The following is a 14943-nucleotide window of genomic DNA, read 5'->3' as shown; positions in this document are numbered from 1 at the left end:
TATTGCAGCCACTCACTTGTAAACCACAAGGTTGTGAGTGCAATCCCATCCAGGAGCTCAGGGTCAACTCAGCCTTGCATCCTTCCAAGATTGCTAAAATGAGTACCTAGCTTGTTGGGGACAATTAGCTTACACATTGTAAACCGCTTAGGGGGTGCTTAAGTGCACTAATAAGTGGTATAGAAATGTATTTGCTATTGCTATACTTAACCTGTGTCTTCTTGAGAGTTAAGTCCTACTGGTTTTGATGCAATTTGTATCTGAATCTGTTCACTTGGGATTGCAATTGTAGTGAAATAATGCACATCTAGCACTCAAAGTTGAATTCTGTACAACTCTACCCTGAAGTATACCCCTGTGAGTAGGGTTGCCAGGTCGACTATAGCATGTCTTGAGATTTCAAGGCCAAAGCCTAAGATGTGTGTAGGGAACATCTTACAATATGACAGGATGCAGACTGTGGTGATGTGAATGTTACAAAAGGCAGCCCCTAGTAATACCCATTAAACACAATAAGCATCAACCACCAAGATTGCACAGGGTGTGCTATTTAAAAAAGAAAAGCCTGGGCACATCTTTCAAGACAGTTCTCTCACCCTCAGCTTCCTCCCCCTTTCCCTGAGGATTGGAGAAGTGGGGCCAGCCTCTGAAACATATAGCATCGGGCTCTGAGATCTGATAGTTACTCACAAGTTAGTAGTTCTAACTTCTATGGATTTGTGTATGGTTGGCCCTCCACATTTGCCCCTTTGACTTTTGCAGCTTTGATTATTGACGGATTTGATTAATATGTTCTTTCCAGGAATCTCTAGGGCCTCCAGGGCCCACTCCACTCGAAATCTGCCAGGCGTGGTTACAGGAAAAGAGATTCCACTTCAACATTAGGAGGAACTTCCTGACAGTAAAGGCTGTTTGACAGTGGAACACATTCCTTCGGAGCGCAGCGGAGTCTCCTCCTTTGGAGGTCTCTAAGGAGAGGCTGGATGGTCATCTGTCAATGGGGATGCTTTGATTGAGAGTTCCTGTATGATTAGTGCTGCAAATAATACCATTAGCTATGTTTTATTTGTATGTTATAAAGGTTATAAATAAATTTATTATTGTTGTTATTATTATATTTAGTTGTTATTCAGCCTCCCGCCACCAGGGGGCGCTGAAGGGGACCGGCATCGCCGCTCTAGGCCTCGCAGCCATCCCCCGCTGCTGACGTCACTCGCGCGCGCCTCGCTGGAAGGAAGGGACTGGAGCGGCTGGGAAACGAAAGTGAAGTGTGGCGGCGGCGCAGAGTTGAAGGGAGTTGGTCGGCCTTCCTCGCTCGCTCGCTCGGCTTCTGGGAGGCTGGGAGCCCCTCTCCTCCTTCCTTCCTCTTGGTTCCAGCCTGAGGCCGCGCTCCCTTCCCCTCCCCTCCAGTGAGTGCCACCGCAGGCGAGGAGCCCCGAAAGGAGACAAGGAGCGAGAGCTTGGCCTGCTGTCGTCTCCCCTCGCCCTCCGCCCCTTCCCTTCCCTTCCCTTCAGACCCCTTTAGCGCCCAGCCTCCTCCACCGCTGCGTCCCCCGCTCTGGCCTCGCTCCTCGCTCCTGCCAGGGTCCTCTGTTGTGTCGTGTGCCTTCGAGCCCTCTCTCGCTTTTGGGGACCCTCTCATGGGGTTCATAGAATCAGGGAAGAGACCGCAAGGGCCCCGATCCAGTCCAGCCCCATCCCGCCATGCAGGGACTCTCCATCAAAGCATCCCCATTGACAGATGGCCATCCAGCCTCTCTTTGAAGGCCTCCAAGGAAGGAGTCTGTTCCACTGTCGAACAGCCCTTACTCTCAGGAAGTTCCTCCTAATGTTGAGGTGGAATCTCTTTTCCTGTAGCTTGCATCCATTGCTCCGGGTCTTGTTCTCTGGAGCAGCAGAAAACAAGCTTGCTCCCTCCTCAATATGACATCCTTTCAAATATTTAAACAGGGCTATCATATCACCTCTTAACCTTCTCTTCTCCAGGCTAAACATCCTAAATCATTCCTCATAGGGCATGGTTTCCAGACCCTTCACCATTTTAGTCGCCCTCCTTTGGACACGCTCCAGTTTCTCAACGTCCTTTTTGAATTGTGGTGCCCAGAACTGGACACAATATTCCAGGTGGGGCCTGACCAGATCAGAACAGAGTGGGACTATGACTTCCCTTGATCTAGACACTATACTTCTATTGATGCAGCCTAAAATTGCATTGTTCAGAGGAGGTTTGCCATTGCCTTCCCCAGAGGCTGAGAGAGTGTGACTTGCCGAAGGCCACCCAATGGTTTCCATGGCCAAGCTGGGAACTGAACCCTGGCCTCCAGAGCAGTTGCATCCCTAGGATTGGTGTCACCCCATTGACCTCCTCCCATTTCACACCATACAGACCAATCCTTAGCAGTGTTTTTTTGGGGGGGGGTTAATGTTCCTCGTAAAACAATTCCTATAGATAACGCTAATTGTTTCAACAAAAAAAACTAGCCCAGTTAAAAATATACTGTCAAATTACACTCATCCTTCCATATTTGCAGCTTTGATATTTGCGGCTCTGATTATTCACAGATTTGATTAATATGTTCTCTCTAGGAATATCTAGGTCCTCCTCCAGTGCAACTCTATGCTCAACTTTAACTAAAGGTTGCACTGAAAGACGTAGGGATTCCTAGAGAGAAGACTCTACTAGGCCTTTGTAGCTCCTCCAGCGCAGTTCTGTGGTCAGTGTCTGTCGGACGTTGGCCACAAAGTTGAACTGAGGACCTAGAGATTCCCAGAGAGGTAAAAACATGGTGTTTTTGTTATTTGCAGTTTTTCCATATTCACGGGGGTCTTGTGCCCCTAACCCTAATGAATATGGAGGGACAAGTGTACAATATCGTATGCGCATCCTAAATGTGTTTACATACGCATAGTGAAAATTTGGCTAAAATGTGATTTAAAAATACAAATACAGCCCCCATGTAAGATGTCTGTGCTTCCTCCCTCCCTCCAGGACAGCAGTTCCCAAACTTTGGTCTTCCAGGTGTTTTGGACTTAAGCTAAGAAGAACTTCCTGACACTAAGAGCTGTTTGACAGTGGAAGACACTCCCTCGGAGAGTTGTGGAGTCTCCTCCTTTGGAGGTTTTTAAGCTGAGGGTGGATGGCCATCTGTTGGGGATGCTTTGATTGAGAGTTTCTGCATGGCAGGGGGTTGGACTGGATGGCCCTTGAGGTCTCTTCCAGCAATGGTGGCGCAGTGGTTAAATGCCTGTGTTGCAGCCACTCACAGGTTTGTGAGTTCAATACCAGCCCATGGTATTGAACTAGACTCAGCCTTGCATCCTTCCGAAGTCGCTAAGATGTGTACTCAGATTGTTGGGGGCAATTAGCTTACACTTTGTAAACTGCTTAGGGAGTGCTTAAGTGCACTGATAAGCGGTATAGAAATGTACTTGCTATTGCTGTGAACTTTCTGACTGTTGACCAAGGTGACTGAGGATGCTGGGAGCTGAAGTACAAAAAACCTGTAGGACCAAAGTTTGGGAATTACTGCTCTAGGAGAGCATCTCACTACACTGCTATAGGGCTATGATTCCATTTTTACTGCATTGGCTGCTTCATGAGTTTGTAGCTTATTTCTGCACAGCAGAAATAATCCAATTTGACATAGCTTTAACTGCCATGGTTCAGTTCTGTAGAATCCTGGGAACTGTAGTTTTGTGAGACATTTAGGCCTTCTCTGTCAGAGAGCTCTGGTGCCACAACAAACTACAGTTCCCAGAATTCCACAAGATTGAGTCATGACAGTTAAAGTGGTGTCAGACTGGATTATTTCTGCAGTGCGGATGCTGCCCCCCTTGAGGCTTAAGAGCTCTCTGAATGAGAATTCTAAATGCCCGTTCCTACACTACAAATCCCACGTTTCCACAGGAGGCAGCTATAGCAGTTAAAGTGGACTCATAGTTCTACAACTGTGTTGTGCAGTATTGGTCAGCTGCCGTTGCTCTGTGTGATAACTCTCCAGCTCCCTGTTCACCAAAGTTTGGGATTCTAAACATGTTGCTTTTGTTGTGTGCCTCCAAGTAATTTTTTACTTATGGCAATCCTAAGGCTTTACTTGGCAAGTTTCTTCAGAGGGGTGTTTACCCCTGCCATCCTCTGAGGGTGAGAGTGTGTGACTTGCCCAAGGTCACCAAGTGGTTTTTTTATGCTCTAGTGGGGAATCGAATCCAGGTGTGTAAAGTTGTCCAGTGCTCTAAACATTACATTGTGTTGCCCCTCTGATTCTAAACATACTTCACAAGATATCAATTCTGTTGAACAAAGTGGACTTTACTCTAGCCTAGTGCCTAAACCTCTCTGGTGAAATGCCCTGTTCTGATCCTGTCTTTAGTAATATTGCTCCCCTTCCAAGTCTGTGGTAAAAAAAGAAATAAATCTACCTTAGCTAGACATCTGAATTAAAACCCTTTGTTGTTTTGAATGCTTTGTTGTCTTCTGAAAAGTGCCTAATTAAAGACCAGTTAGTTGGGTGAAACTGAGGTTCAAAACACACCTCAGAAATAATCCGGTTTAACTGCCCTGGCTCACTGGTAGGGAATTCTGGGAACTGTCGTTTTGAGAGACATTTAGCTTTCTCTGTCAGAGAGCTCTGGTGGCATAATAAACTACAGTTCCCAGGATTTTCTAGCACTGAGCCAGGGCAGTTAAAGCAGTCTCAAACTGGATTATTTCTGCAGTATGTTTTGGACCTGAGTAGAAACCATGCCTATAGAGTTGCTTCACTTTCTTTTAGTTAAGCATGGTGTTGAGGACAGCATAGTCCTTCAGAATAAAGTTTTGAGGCTATATCTCAATGGCACTGTAGTATGTTTCAATGGTAATAAAGCTGAGAGCTCTTTGATTACATTAACCTGAGTTGGAATCATAAATCCATTCATCTGTGAGTGAAATGAGAATGGAATGAATCTAAGTGTGTGTATGGGTTTGTGCTGTGAAATTTACACCAGAGTGGCTGAAGAACAGTTTGTAAAATTGGCTGCAACATCACTTTCTGATACTCAGGAAAGGATAATTAGAACCTAAGAATCTTAATATTATCCGCATACCTTTTTGCTTTTATTTAAGTTTTATTCTTTGTACAAGTATAATTGGTTTCACTTGTCCCATGCAGTTCAATATAGTATAGTAGGTATTTTCTTCTGCAAGTTTTAATAACTCAGAGGATTGCAAAGTTTAGGAACAGATTGTACAGCTCTTGCTTTGTCATAGCTATTCAGCTGCACTTTTCATGCTAGAAATGATGTTTTTGATTATTAGCAATTGTATTATATATATATATGAACTCATCTGTCAGGGGTGCTTTGATTGTGAATTCCTGCATGGCAGGGGACTGGACTTGATGGCCCTTGAGGTCTCTTCCGCCTCTATGATTCATATAGTATTATAATTTCACACTTCAATGTGTTCTGGATTCCTTATTTAAACTGGTTCATTATGTGGTTTTCAAAACACAAAAGAGATGTCAAACTGGCTATATATTTGGGATCTCATTTGTTTTTGGCATTCTGTGATATTAAACATGTTTACAGCTTAATCCTGATCCATATTTAGTCATAAATGACTCTACTGAATCTAGTGAAATACATAGTATTGTTTCATGTACTGTATGTTTATCCAATAATAAGTCCCACTTTATTAACATAACTTTCTTTTTAGAAAGTGTGTTTAGAATTGCAGTCTTGCATTGCATTTGTGTGATAGTTACTTTGATCTAAGCCTCACTGAATGTAGTGAAACTTCTGTGTTAGGCTGCATTAACACTGCAGAATGAATGCAGTTTGATGCTAATTTGATTGCTATGGCTCATTGCTATGGAATTCTGATGAGTTTTGTGAGATACTTAGGCCTGTTACAGACAGCCAAAATAAAGCTGCTTCGAGTCACAGTGGAGGTATGGTGTTTCAATGATGCATATGTCCTAAGAGTCCAGAGCCACACCAAAGTCATGCTCCGGTCCCTAGGGCTGGAGCGTGGCTTTGGTGCGACTTCTGGACTCTTAGGATGCATGCTTCATTGAAACACCATACCTCCACTGTGACTCGAAGCAGCTTTATTTTGGCTGTCTGTAACAGGCCATTGTTTCTGTCAGAGAGCTCTGGTGCCACAACCAACTACACATCCCAGGGTTCCATAGGATGGATCCACAACAGTAAAAGTTGTGTCAAACTGCATTCATTCTGCAGTGTGGCAGCAGCCAATGTAAATAAGAATGACGGCTGTTTTTCCCTTCCAAGTGTGGTTAGAATTATAGCCTATGTTACAAATAAGCTCCACTAAGTAAGTGGGCTGTCTTTCACATATAATGATTATTGTATAATGAAATAATACAATAATGAAGCGTATTCTGACTTTGCTATCTGAATGGAGAGGGGCACTGTTGAAATCATCATTCCCTTTCTTTTTTGTTCATTTTTTTCTGGCTTATTTTCTTCATGTTTCAGACAGATAGTCTTGGATAGCTATTCTCACTCTTTTTACCCTGGAGGAACCCCTGAAATAATTTTCACATCTCAGGGAATCACCCCTATAAAAACGCTAAAAAAAGATCCCCCCCCAAAAAGAATCCTCAGCAACCTGTCATGGAACTCTAGGGTTCTGGGGAGTCCTAATTGAGAAACTCTGGCCATTCATATACAGAGAAAACTTTTTATTTGTAATAAACACTGTCTACAAAAGAGCTGATATTCCACACCCCTAAAGCTATTATGGTGGGTTTAACTGGAAATGTATGTTCTATTTGGTTTCTTTCTTGAAGTAAAAATGAAGCGAAGAGCAGAACCTGAATATAGCAGCCCACAAAAAAGACAGAAGAAAAGGATAGAAGAGTTGGGTCTGACTCTCAGCTCCACATCAGATGATGAAACTCAGCTTACTAATCATGCAGCTCAAGGTAATTCAAGAGGTTTCTTTGCAGCTCTCTTGTGTTCAGTATGTACTCCTGTTTTTATCCTCAAGGAGGAGAGGGATTTTTTTAACAATTTAGAATTGTAGTTCTCAGTGAGCTGGTAAACCAGTGGTTGGCTATAATCTGCAGGTGATCCAGCCTGGATATCATTTATCCCTCCATTGAAATTGTGGTGTAAATCTTCATTTGTGGACCATTCCAATCTAGGCATTTTTAGGTCCTCCAGTACAATTCTATGGTCAACGTCCATAGAGTTGTGGTGGAGGATCTAGAGATTCCTAGAGGTAAAAAAAATAGTGAGTTTTTTATTTGTGGTTTTTCCACTTCGATGGGGATCCTGTGTTCCTAACTCCAGCAAATGTGGAGGGGCCACTATATATCTAATTTTGGAATACAACATGAAATGTGTATTAGCTTTCTAAATGGAGATGCAAGATAGGAATTGGTGCTGTTACCTAGTAGTGACGCCACATTTCCAGATTCCCAAGTGACCTCTCTTCTTAATATACATGCTAAAAAATGCAGAGTAGGATGGGGGGGGGGGGAGAGGCTCTGTGGCACCATAGAACAGTGGCCAAGGTGTTAAAAAATCGTCCAGCTGCTGTTTCTGAAATGATTTGATGATTAAGAAGATTATAGTAATAAGAGTAATAAAAGTAAATTCAGAAGATGCTACCTATCAGAGGAATTTATGTTCTTCAAAATTTAATTTTGTTCCCCAGTTAATGTAACATGTGAAATCAGCAGGAGAGGTTATTCTTAGTTTATTAAGTTTGGTGCCATCAGTATTCTGGTGATACTTTCCTTTCTTTCTACTTTCCAAAGTACCCCCCCCCAAGTAAGCTGTTGTAGTTCAAAATCAGTATCTGATATTAATATTGGACTGAATGAGGGTGAACAAACTGAAACTTAATCCAGATAAGAGAGGGGTATGCCTTGTCATGGAATAGGGATTCAATTTGTGTTTGATGAGTTTATGCTACCTTTGAAGATTCAAAGGTGTCATCCTTGAGCCTTTTTGCCCAGGTTCAGGTAGTGGCCAAGGGTAGATTTGCACAGTTATAGCTGGTGCCCCAGTTATGACCATTCCTGGGTATGTCAGCCCTTGTCATAGTGATAAATGCTTTAGTTGTGTTACATTTGAACTACTCTAATATACTGTATATGGGGCTGCCTTGGAAAAGCTTCTTGAAACTTTAGCTTGCTCATCACGCTACAGCTGGACTCTGGACTGGAGTTGTCTGCATGCATCTCTTGTTTCAGTAGCTTCAGTCACTGCTTGTATGTTTTGAGGCACAATTCAAATGGTAAAGCCAAACTATAATGCCTTATATAACTTGAGATGAAGTTTGAAAGACTGTATTCTTCCACACGAGCTTATTTTGGATTTAAGATCTTTAGAGGAAGCCCTTCTCTGGGTTCCATCATCGTCAGAGATGCATTTTGTTAGGATGCAAGATAGAATACTCAAAGTGGTTGCTAGAACTTACCATCAGCAGCAAAAGTTGTTTCTATTCAAAGAGGCTTTTGCATTTAAGATGGCTTCTTGAAAGGGATTTGACTGGTGGATGATATTGTTTTATTTGATGTGTTTTATATGCAATGTTTTAATTGTATTCCTGATTTTGTTTTAACTTTATTATTATTATTAGGTGCCTTAATTTCCATTTTAATCAAAAATCAAGATATACATTTAATAAATAAAATATAATGGATTAAAGTAAACAGTGTAAAATAGTGGATGTAACAGAAGTGTGAGTCAAGAAATCTTTTGATTTTGATAATGGTGTAGAGCTGATCCTGTATTTGGTTGTACTCCCACTAAAGTAGGTTGAGCAAAGTGCAGTCATGTAAAGTGCAGTCATGTGGTTGTATTACTGCAACTCCCATCATCCACAGTCAACATAGTCAGTGGTGAAGAATCTTGGGGATTGAAGTAGGGCTGCATTTTGCCCACTGATGTCCTAAAGTGACAGATGTACAGTTTGAGAATATGTCCAAAGTTGATGCTTTCTATGAAGGTGCAGGTGTTAACAGTGGCCAGAAGTGGTTTTGGCTAGCTTTGGCAGATTTAGCCAACTAATGGTTTTGGCGTTATCTGGAGAAGGCACATTTTGCTTCAGCAGTTATGTACTGATTACATTCTGGGTTACTGTCATGTGTTTTAGGTAGGGCTGTTGTTCATGACAGTTCAGAAGCTTTAGTTGGTGCAAAAATAAAGCAACATAATGGTTTTTAGCATCTAGAGTGGGTTGGTGATTCTTAACCTTTTCTGTCTCAGTTGGATGAAAGATAGGAAATCCTCCCTAGAAATACATGCACTGAAAATTGATTTCATTTGCATGGATAGAATATAAAAACAAATCTTTATGCAGAACTAGGTACCTTTTTTGTTTCCCATACAAAAACTAATGTCCACTTCTTGAAAACATTTGAAGTAAATCCAGATTGTGCAAATGTTACATATAACTTCCAGCTTTTTAATGAAATCAAATGACAGTAGCCTTTGTATTGACAGTTATTATCAAGTCGAATTAAAGTTGATGTTTTGCACTTCAGTTGTAACAAAATGTCTTACAGGCCAAAGGTTCCCCATCTGTGATGTAAACAGTACTATGGTAGATAGACTTGTGTGGTTTGACGTGGTGACCTGTGTTCCTAGACTGTGAATAACAAAATATTGAGACAGTGCTGCTCAGGAAATGCTGTGTCTTTTCTCTGTTTTCAGAGTCTTCCACAAGCAGCAGTGATTCTGACACTGAGAACAATGAGAGACGCCCAGTCTTTGGCTCGTTCAGCAATAAATTCAGCGCTGAAACTCTTGTGGAGGGCACATCTTCCCGCTACTCCATGTATAACAGTGTGTCTCAGAAACTCATGGTAGGCCCAGTCTCTCTCTGGAACATGATACTTAAACCAAATGGGAAAATATGTGTAGTGTCCTTGCCATATATTTGGGAGGTTTTCCCTTTTCAAACCAAGGTAGATTCAAAGTAGTCCTTCAGTAAGGGAAGCTCTAAATTTGCATGCTCATAAGTCATGCTGCATATTGTTGAATTCCAAAAGTGTAATTATAGCTATAAGACCTAAGTAGAGCAGTGGAGGATAGGAGGCTTGGAGATGTCTCCTCCATAGGGTCACCATGAGTCAGGATCAACTTGAGAGCAGTTAACAACAACACAATTATAGCTTTCATATTAGGAGTCTGTTTCTAACTGCAGCAGATGTGGGAAAATAGTTTTAAAAAACGGACATATTGGAAGGTGGTTTAGAAACGAGTGAATATTATTCTGAGTAGCACCTTCAGTTGCTACTAGATGGAAAGTACTCACTGAGCCAAACAGGTTGTATATCTCTGCCCTTCCATATGTGTTTCCTATCAGTATGCCCTTTTATCTTTTTACACATGTTTGGGCACAAGACATATGGTGGTGTTGCTGTGTGTGTGTTCAAGTTGTGTCTGACTTATGACAACCCTTAGGTGAACCTGTCCCATGGTTTTCCTGGCAAGATTTCTTCGGGGGGGGGGGGTTGCCTTTGCTTTTCTGTGAGGCTGAGAGAGTCACCCAGTGGGTTTTCATGGCCAAGTGGGATTCAGACCTTAGTCTCCAGATTCATAGTCCAGTGCCAAAATGATTACAACATTGGCTCTCATAGAGATAGGTATTAGAATTAAATTGGGTTTATCAGTATAATAAACACCATTATTTTACAAGGTGTTAACTCTCTCAGCTTTGATGCTGGCATGTTATGGTGCCAGAGAGATCTGAATTAGAGACATCTAATAGATGAATATAATATTTTCTTACAAGTAGTGCAGTCTTCATTATTTTCAAAGTATGTCTGAGCCCGTTTCTACTGCTTACACACATGCTCACAGTGTAGGACCCCCTCATTCTTATGTTCTTTAGGTTTTCAGAATTTCAAATGGATTCTGAGCTCAGTGAATCTTTGAAATAGATTTTTATATAAATGCAGTTTATTGTTTGAGGCCAGTGGGATTGTGTTGCAGTCTGGCACTGTGTGATTTAACATCAGAGAGAGAGAGAGAGAGTAAGAGAAAGAGAGAACTTTCAGTGACCTTTTTGAAATTCAGAATATTTCCTCCTTGGCAAGCATGGAAGACTTCAGTGAAGTGTTATTTAGGTTTTATTCTCTCAGAACATCAGTTCTGACTACCCAGATTTTGTATAAATATATAATTGTGTTTTTATAATGCCTTATACCAAATGTAATGTCTTACTGGGCAGGTTTGAGAACTGAACATGGATTAGCAGGAAGGGAACAAAGGTGGTGAGTGATGCACGTAGAGAGAATGATACATTAAACTCAACTGGGTCACCCACATAACTGGAGCCTTCTGTCCTCCTGTTTAGGACTGACATCTTAGGCTTTGACATTTGCATAATAGGTAGAACCAGTGTAGTGTTTTGTACTCTGAATACAACAATAAGTAAAAATGTACTTGTTGAATTTCAGCATCACACAAATGTAGTGGAAAGAGAGGAGCTCTCCTTCGTGTCTGTGCATTGTAAAAACAGCTCACAGAAGACAGAAAAGCTCTGAGCTAAACCCTCCTTTTTCCTCTTCTCCGAAGTGTACCATCATGAGAATAAGGGGAAAATATATCCATGTTAAAAGTTTTCATAATGATTTTTGAAGAAAAAAAGGAAGAAAAATATTTAAAAATTAGATGGAATGAGACTATAGTAGATTGATTATATCTAATTCAGAGCTTTTCTGTCTTCAGGGAGCTGCTTCACAAAGACTTATCTATTGATAAATCCTTGTATTTCTTTCATAGGATGTTGAAATGCAAATATTAATTTGTTTTAGGGAAGTGAAACAAAAAGTAATTTAGTGGTACTTTGATAATAATAATTTTGCCTTCTTTCTTAGTTGCACAGGCAGAAAATTATGTTATTTTTTACATGTGATAAAAACTGAGGAGAAAAGCAATTTCTTCAAAGTCTCCATTTTCAGAGAAGGAGGTGTGCTGTAATCTGGTCTGCATCATTTTGGTTCTGAAACGTGGAAAGAACATATTGCAATCTAAGATCAGGAACAGAATAGCTGAGGTTTTGGAGAAATGGAAACTGGCTAACGTTAAAATATTGATAGTTAACCTGATGGAAAGAATAAAATGTGAGTTAGGTACACCTGATATAGATATATATCTGCTTGAAGAAAATTTTAATTTGCTGACAGCAAAGGAAGAAATTCTAGATCCAAACATTGGGGTTTTGATAACTGAGCTGAATGACTTGGAGAGGCAACTGGAGGCAGCACAGAATTACAAGATCCATATCATCAAATGGAAAACTTTGAGGCATTAGAGCAATTAATAGAAAGGGACAGAGTTGTTCTTTACCTTCAGGGACAGGAGAGTCTCTGGTGATTAAACTCAGAGAGTGGATGTTTAAGAGATTTTATAGCAATAGCAGGTACAGCCCAGAATTTTGAAGCAAATCTAAAACCTCTGTTGAACAGAGATCAGATTAACAAAGGCAGGTAAATTTAATTTCCTAAAATGGAGTTTCCCAACAGAAAGCTGAATGAAATTCAGTCCTGACAAAAAATGGTGTTAAGCCAAAGATGATGATAGTTTGCTGAGCTGTAAAATTAAGACAAATACAGACTTATCTAGGATAGCATAAAAACTGGGCTGCTGCATGGTATGCTGTAGCATTGAATACAGTTGCTAAAGAAATAGTGTACACTTGCTGTGATAATGAATCACAATGCAGAAGAGTGTTATGCATTTCCTCAGAAAGAAATAGAAGCCAAAGGAACCCAGCAGATGGTTTATAAATCTAGAAGAGGACCAGACAGTTTCAGCTTGTCCCTGAGGTAATTTTGACACTTCTGGATCTACTTTTGTCTCCACCTCACCAAAATTGTGATGGGGTAAAAGCTGGAAGTGACTAGAAATCTATTGGAAGCCTTCCTTTTCATAAAGCAAGACACTGTACCTTGCTTTAGAGCAGAAATAGGCAATTGTGGAGGGCTATGGCAGGTGGAATTTAATCAATTTTTACTGTCTTGCACTAGCTGTTGTGCGTTTCTGGTGTGTGAATTTATATGAGAATGAAAAAGAGATTAAGAATCAGTCTGTAGTCATTACTATAATCTTATCCTGTTCCAATGCATTCTGTGTCATCTGCCCAATTTTTTCATATATTCGAAAAAGGTGGATATAATCAGTATACAAGAAACTAGAATAAGGAAACAGGAGACGAAATATCTTAAAAACCCTAAATTAGGACAAGCATTATAAGTGCAAGTGGAAAGAAAAAAAGTGGTGTGTCATTATATGTTAATAATCAAACAACAGAGAAGGAAATCCTAAATGATGTAGCTGCCTGGTCATGTGGATGGAATTCCCGTAGACCACTGTGCCTCCATCCTGCCCTCAGAATTTACCTGCTTCTGCACAGAGAATGCCAGTGGACCAAGCTGAGAGAGATTAACGCGCACAGCCAGCTTTACCCAACCAGGTGTATGTGACACCTATCCAGGATCAGATCTTGAATGTCAGTGGTTTTATTAGCCACCAACCTGGCATTCATCAGGTTGCTGTTGCCAAGGCTATCCAGGATGTTTCAGTTGGGGTGACAGTGAGATGCAACTAGCATTCTATTCCAAAAAGCTGCTGATACTGCACATTTGTAGCACAGTCATTGTTTTAAGATGTAGTTTTTAAATGCTTTGTGCTGTTGCGTTAGTTTCATTTTTCTATTTAAGTTGAATGAGCTTGAAGGGAGGTAAAGTTTTTTGTTCTGTATATTCATTAAATATCTCCACCACTTTTTAATCACAGCAGTCCAGTTCCCTAATTTAGTAAGTTGGCCCTTAGCCTGAGAACAGACAGATGTATTTACATGCTTGCAGATGTTACTGAATAACTTTTTCTGTGTTGGTCCACAGGCCAAGATGGGGTTTCGAGAAGGTGAAGGACTTGGAAAATATGGCCAAGGGAGGCAGGAGATTGTTGAGGCCTCACAACAGAAAGGAAGACGAGGATTAGGATTGACACTGAAAGGATTTGATGGAGAGGTGAACATTAACTGGCAGGATGAGCCAGAGGTTTGTATCATGCCTTCTATATTTGTATTATGTCTTTCCTTCTTGTCTACTGTTCTGCCATAATTTCCTTTTCAAATGTCCTGTTCATCCATTCTCTCAGTTTTTCTTGTATGTTGGAAAGGTCTGATGTATTTCCACTTATGTCACGTGCTTAGGTAATGGCCATTACAAAATAACTCTAGGGATTTGCAGCCTGAAAACCAAAGACTAAATGTAGTATTAGTCCTACATAATGTACCATACAATTTAATGAATGGGATTTATTAATTATAATTAATGCAAATCCCACTGATTTCTGTGGAACAAGTTCGGGCAGGACTGAAATTGTATAGTGTTTAGCTCCCATGTAAACCTTTCGCATTCTACTTCATCTTGCTTATTATTTTTTATTGTGACCACAACAAAATGTTTTCCTGCTCATGTGTGGTGTTAAGAAATCATCAAGATTCTTAGAATCTTTATTTGAATTCATTCAGATTCATTATTTATTCAGTTTCATTGAGTGTCCAGCCAAAAAAAACCAAAACTGTGTAGGAAATGGTTTTGGCATTTGTATCCAAGCACGAGATTATTTTTTTGCTGTAATACACAGTTCTCTTCTGAAATTTCCTTTTTCTTGTTTGCAGGCTAGTGCTTATGAGCAAGTGGATTGGTTCCCAGAATGCACCACTGAAATTCCAGATGCTGAGGAAATGAAGGATTGGATGACCATAGGGAAGGTATTTATAGTTGCAAAGCAAGGGGGGGGGGAGGTAAGCACTGAATAAAAAAAAAAACCAAAAAGTTTGCTTAAGTCCACAGGTACTGTTGGATTTGCCAAAAAGATAATAGAATTTTAGGGTGATGTCTTTCTTCATGTGTAAGTACAAACAGGTCAAGACAAATCAAAATACTGTCTAAACATGATTAGGTA

At 40.6% G+C, this 14943-nt stretch overlaps 1 protein-coding gene across 1 annotated transcript in view; it reads left to right on the top strand.

The window, feature by feature from the left end:
* CMTR1 (cap methyltransferase 1) overlaps positions 1-14943 on the top strand; it is an 88662-nt gene that overhangs the window by 36506 nt on the left and 37213 nt on the right. The window contains 4 exon segments of the mRNA XM_042479030.1: positions 6795-6929; positions 9673-9824; positions 13872-14030; positions 14657-14749. Coding sequence (XP_042334964.1) covers positions 6795-6929; positions 9673-9824; positions 13872-14030; positions 14657-14749 — 539 coding nt within the window.

Source organism: Sceloporus undulatus, chromosome 1 (assembly GCF_019175285.1).
Source record: "Sceloporus undulatus isolate JIND9_A2432 ecotype Alabama chromosome 1, SceUnd_v1.1, whole genome shotgun sequence".
NCBI classification, from domain to species: Eukaryota; Metazoa; Chordata; class Lepidosauria; order Squamata; family Phrynosomatidae; genus Sceloporus; species Sceloporus undulatus.
This window is presented reverse-complemented; position numbering and strand designations above follow the sequence as displayed.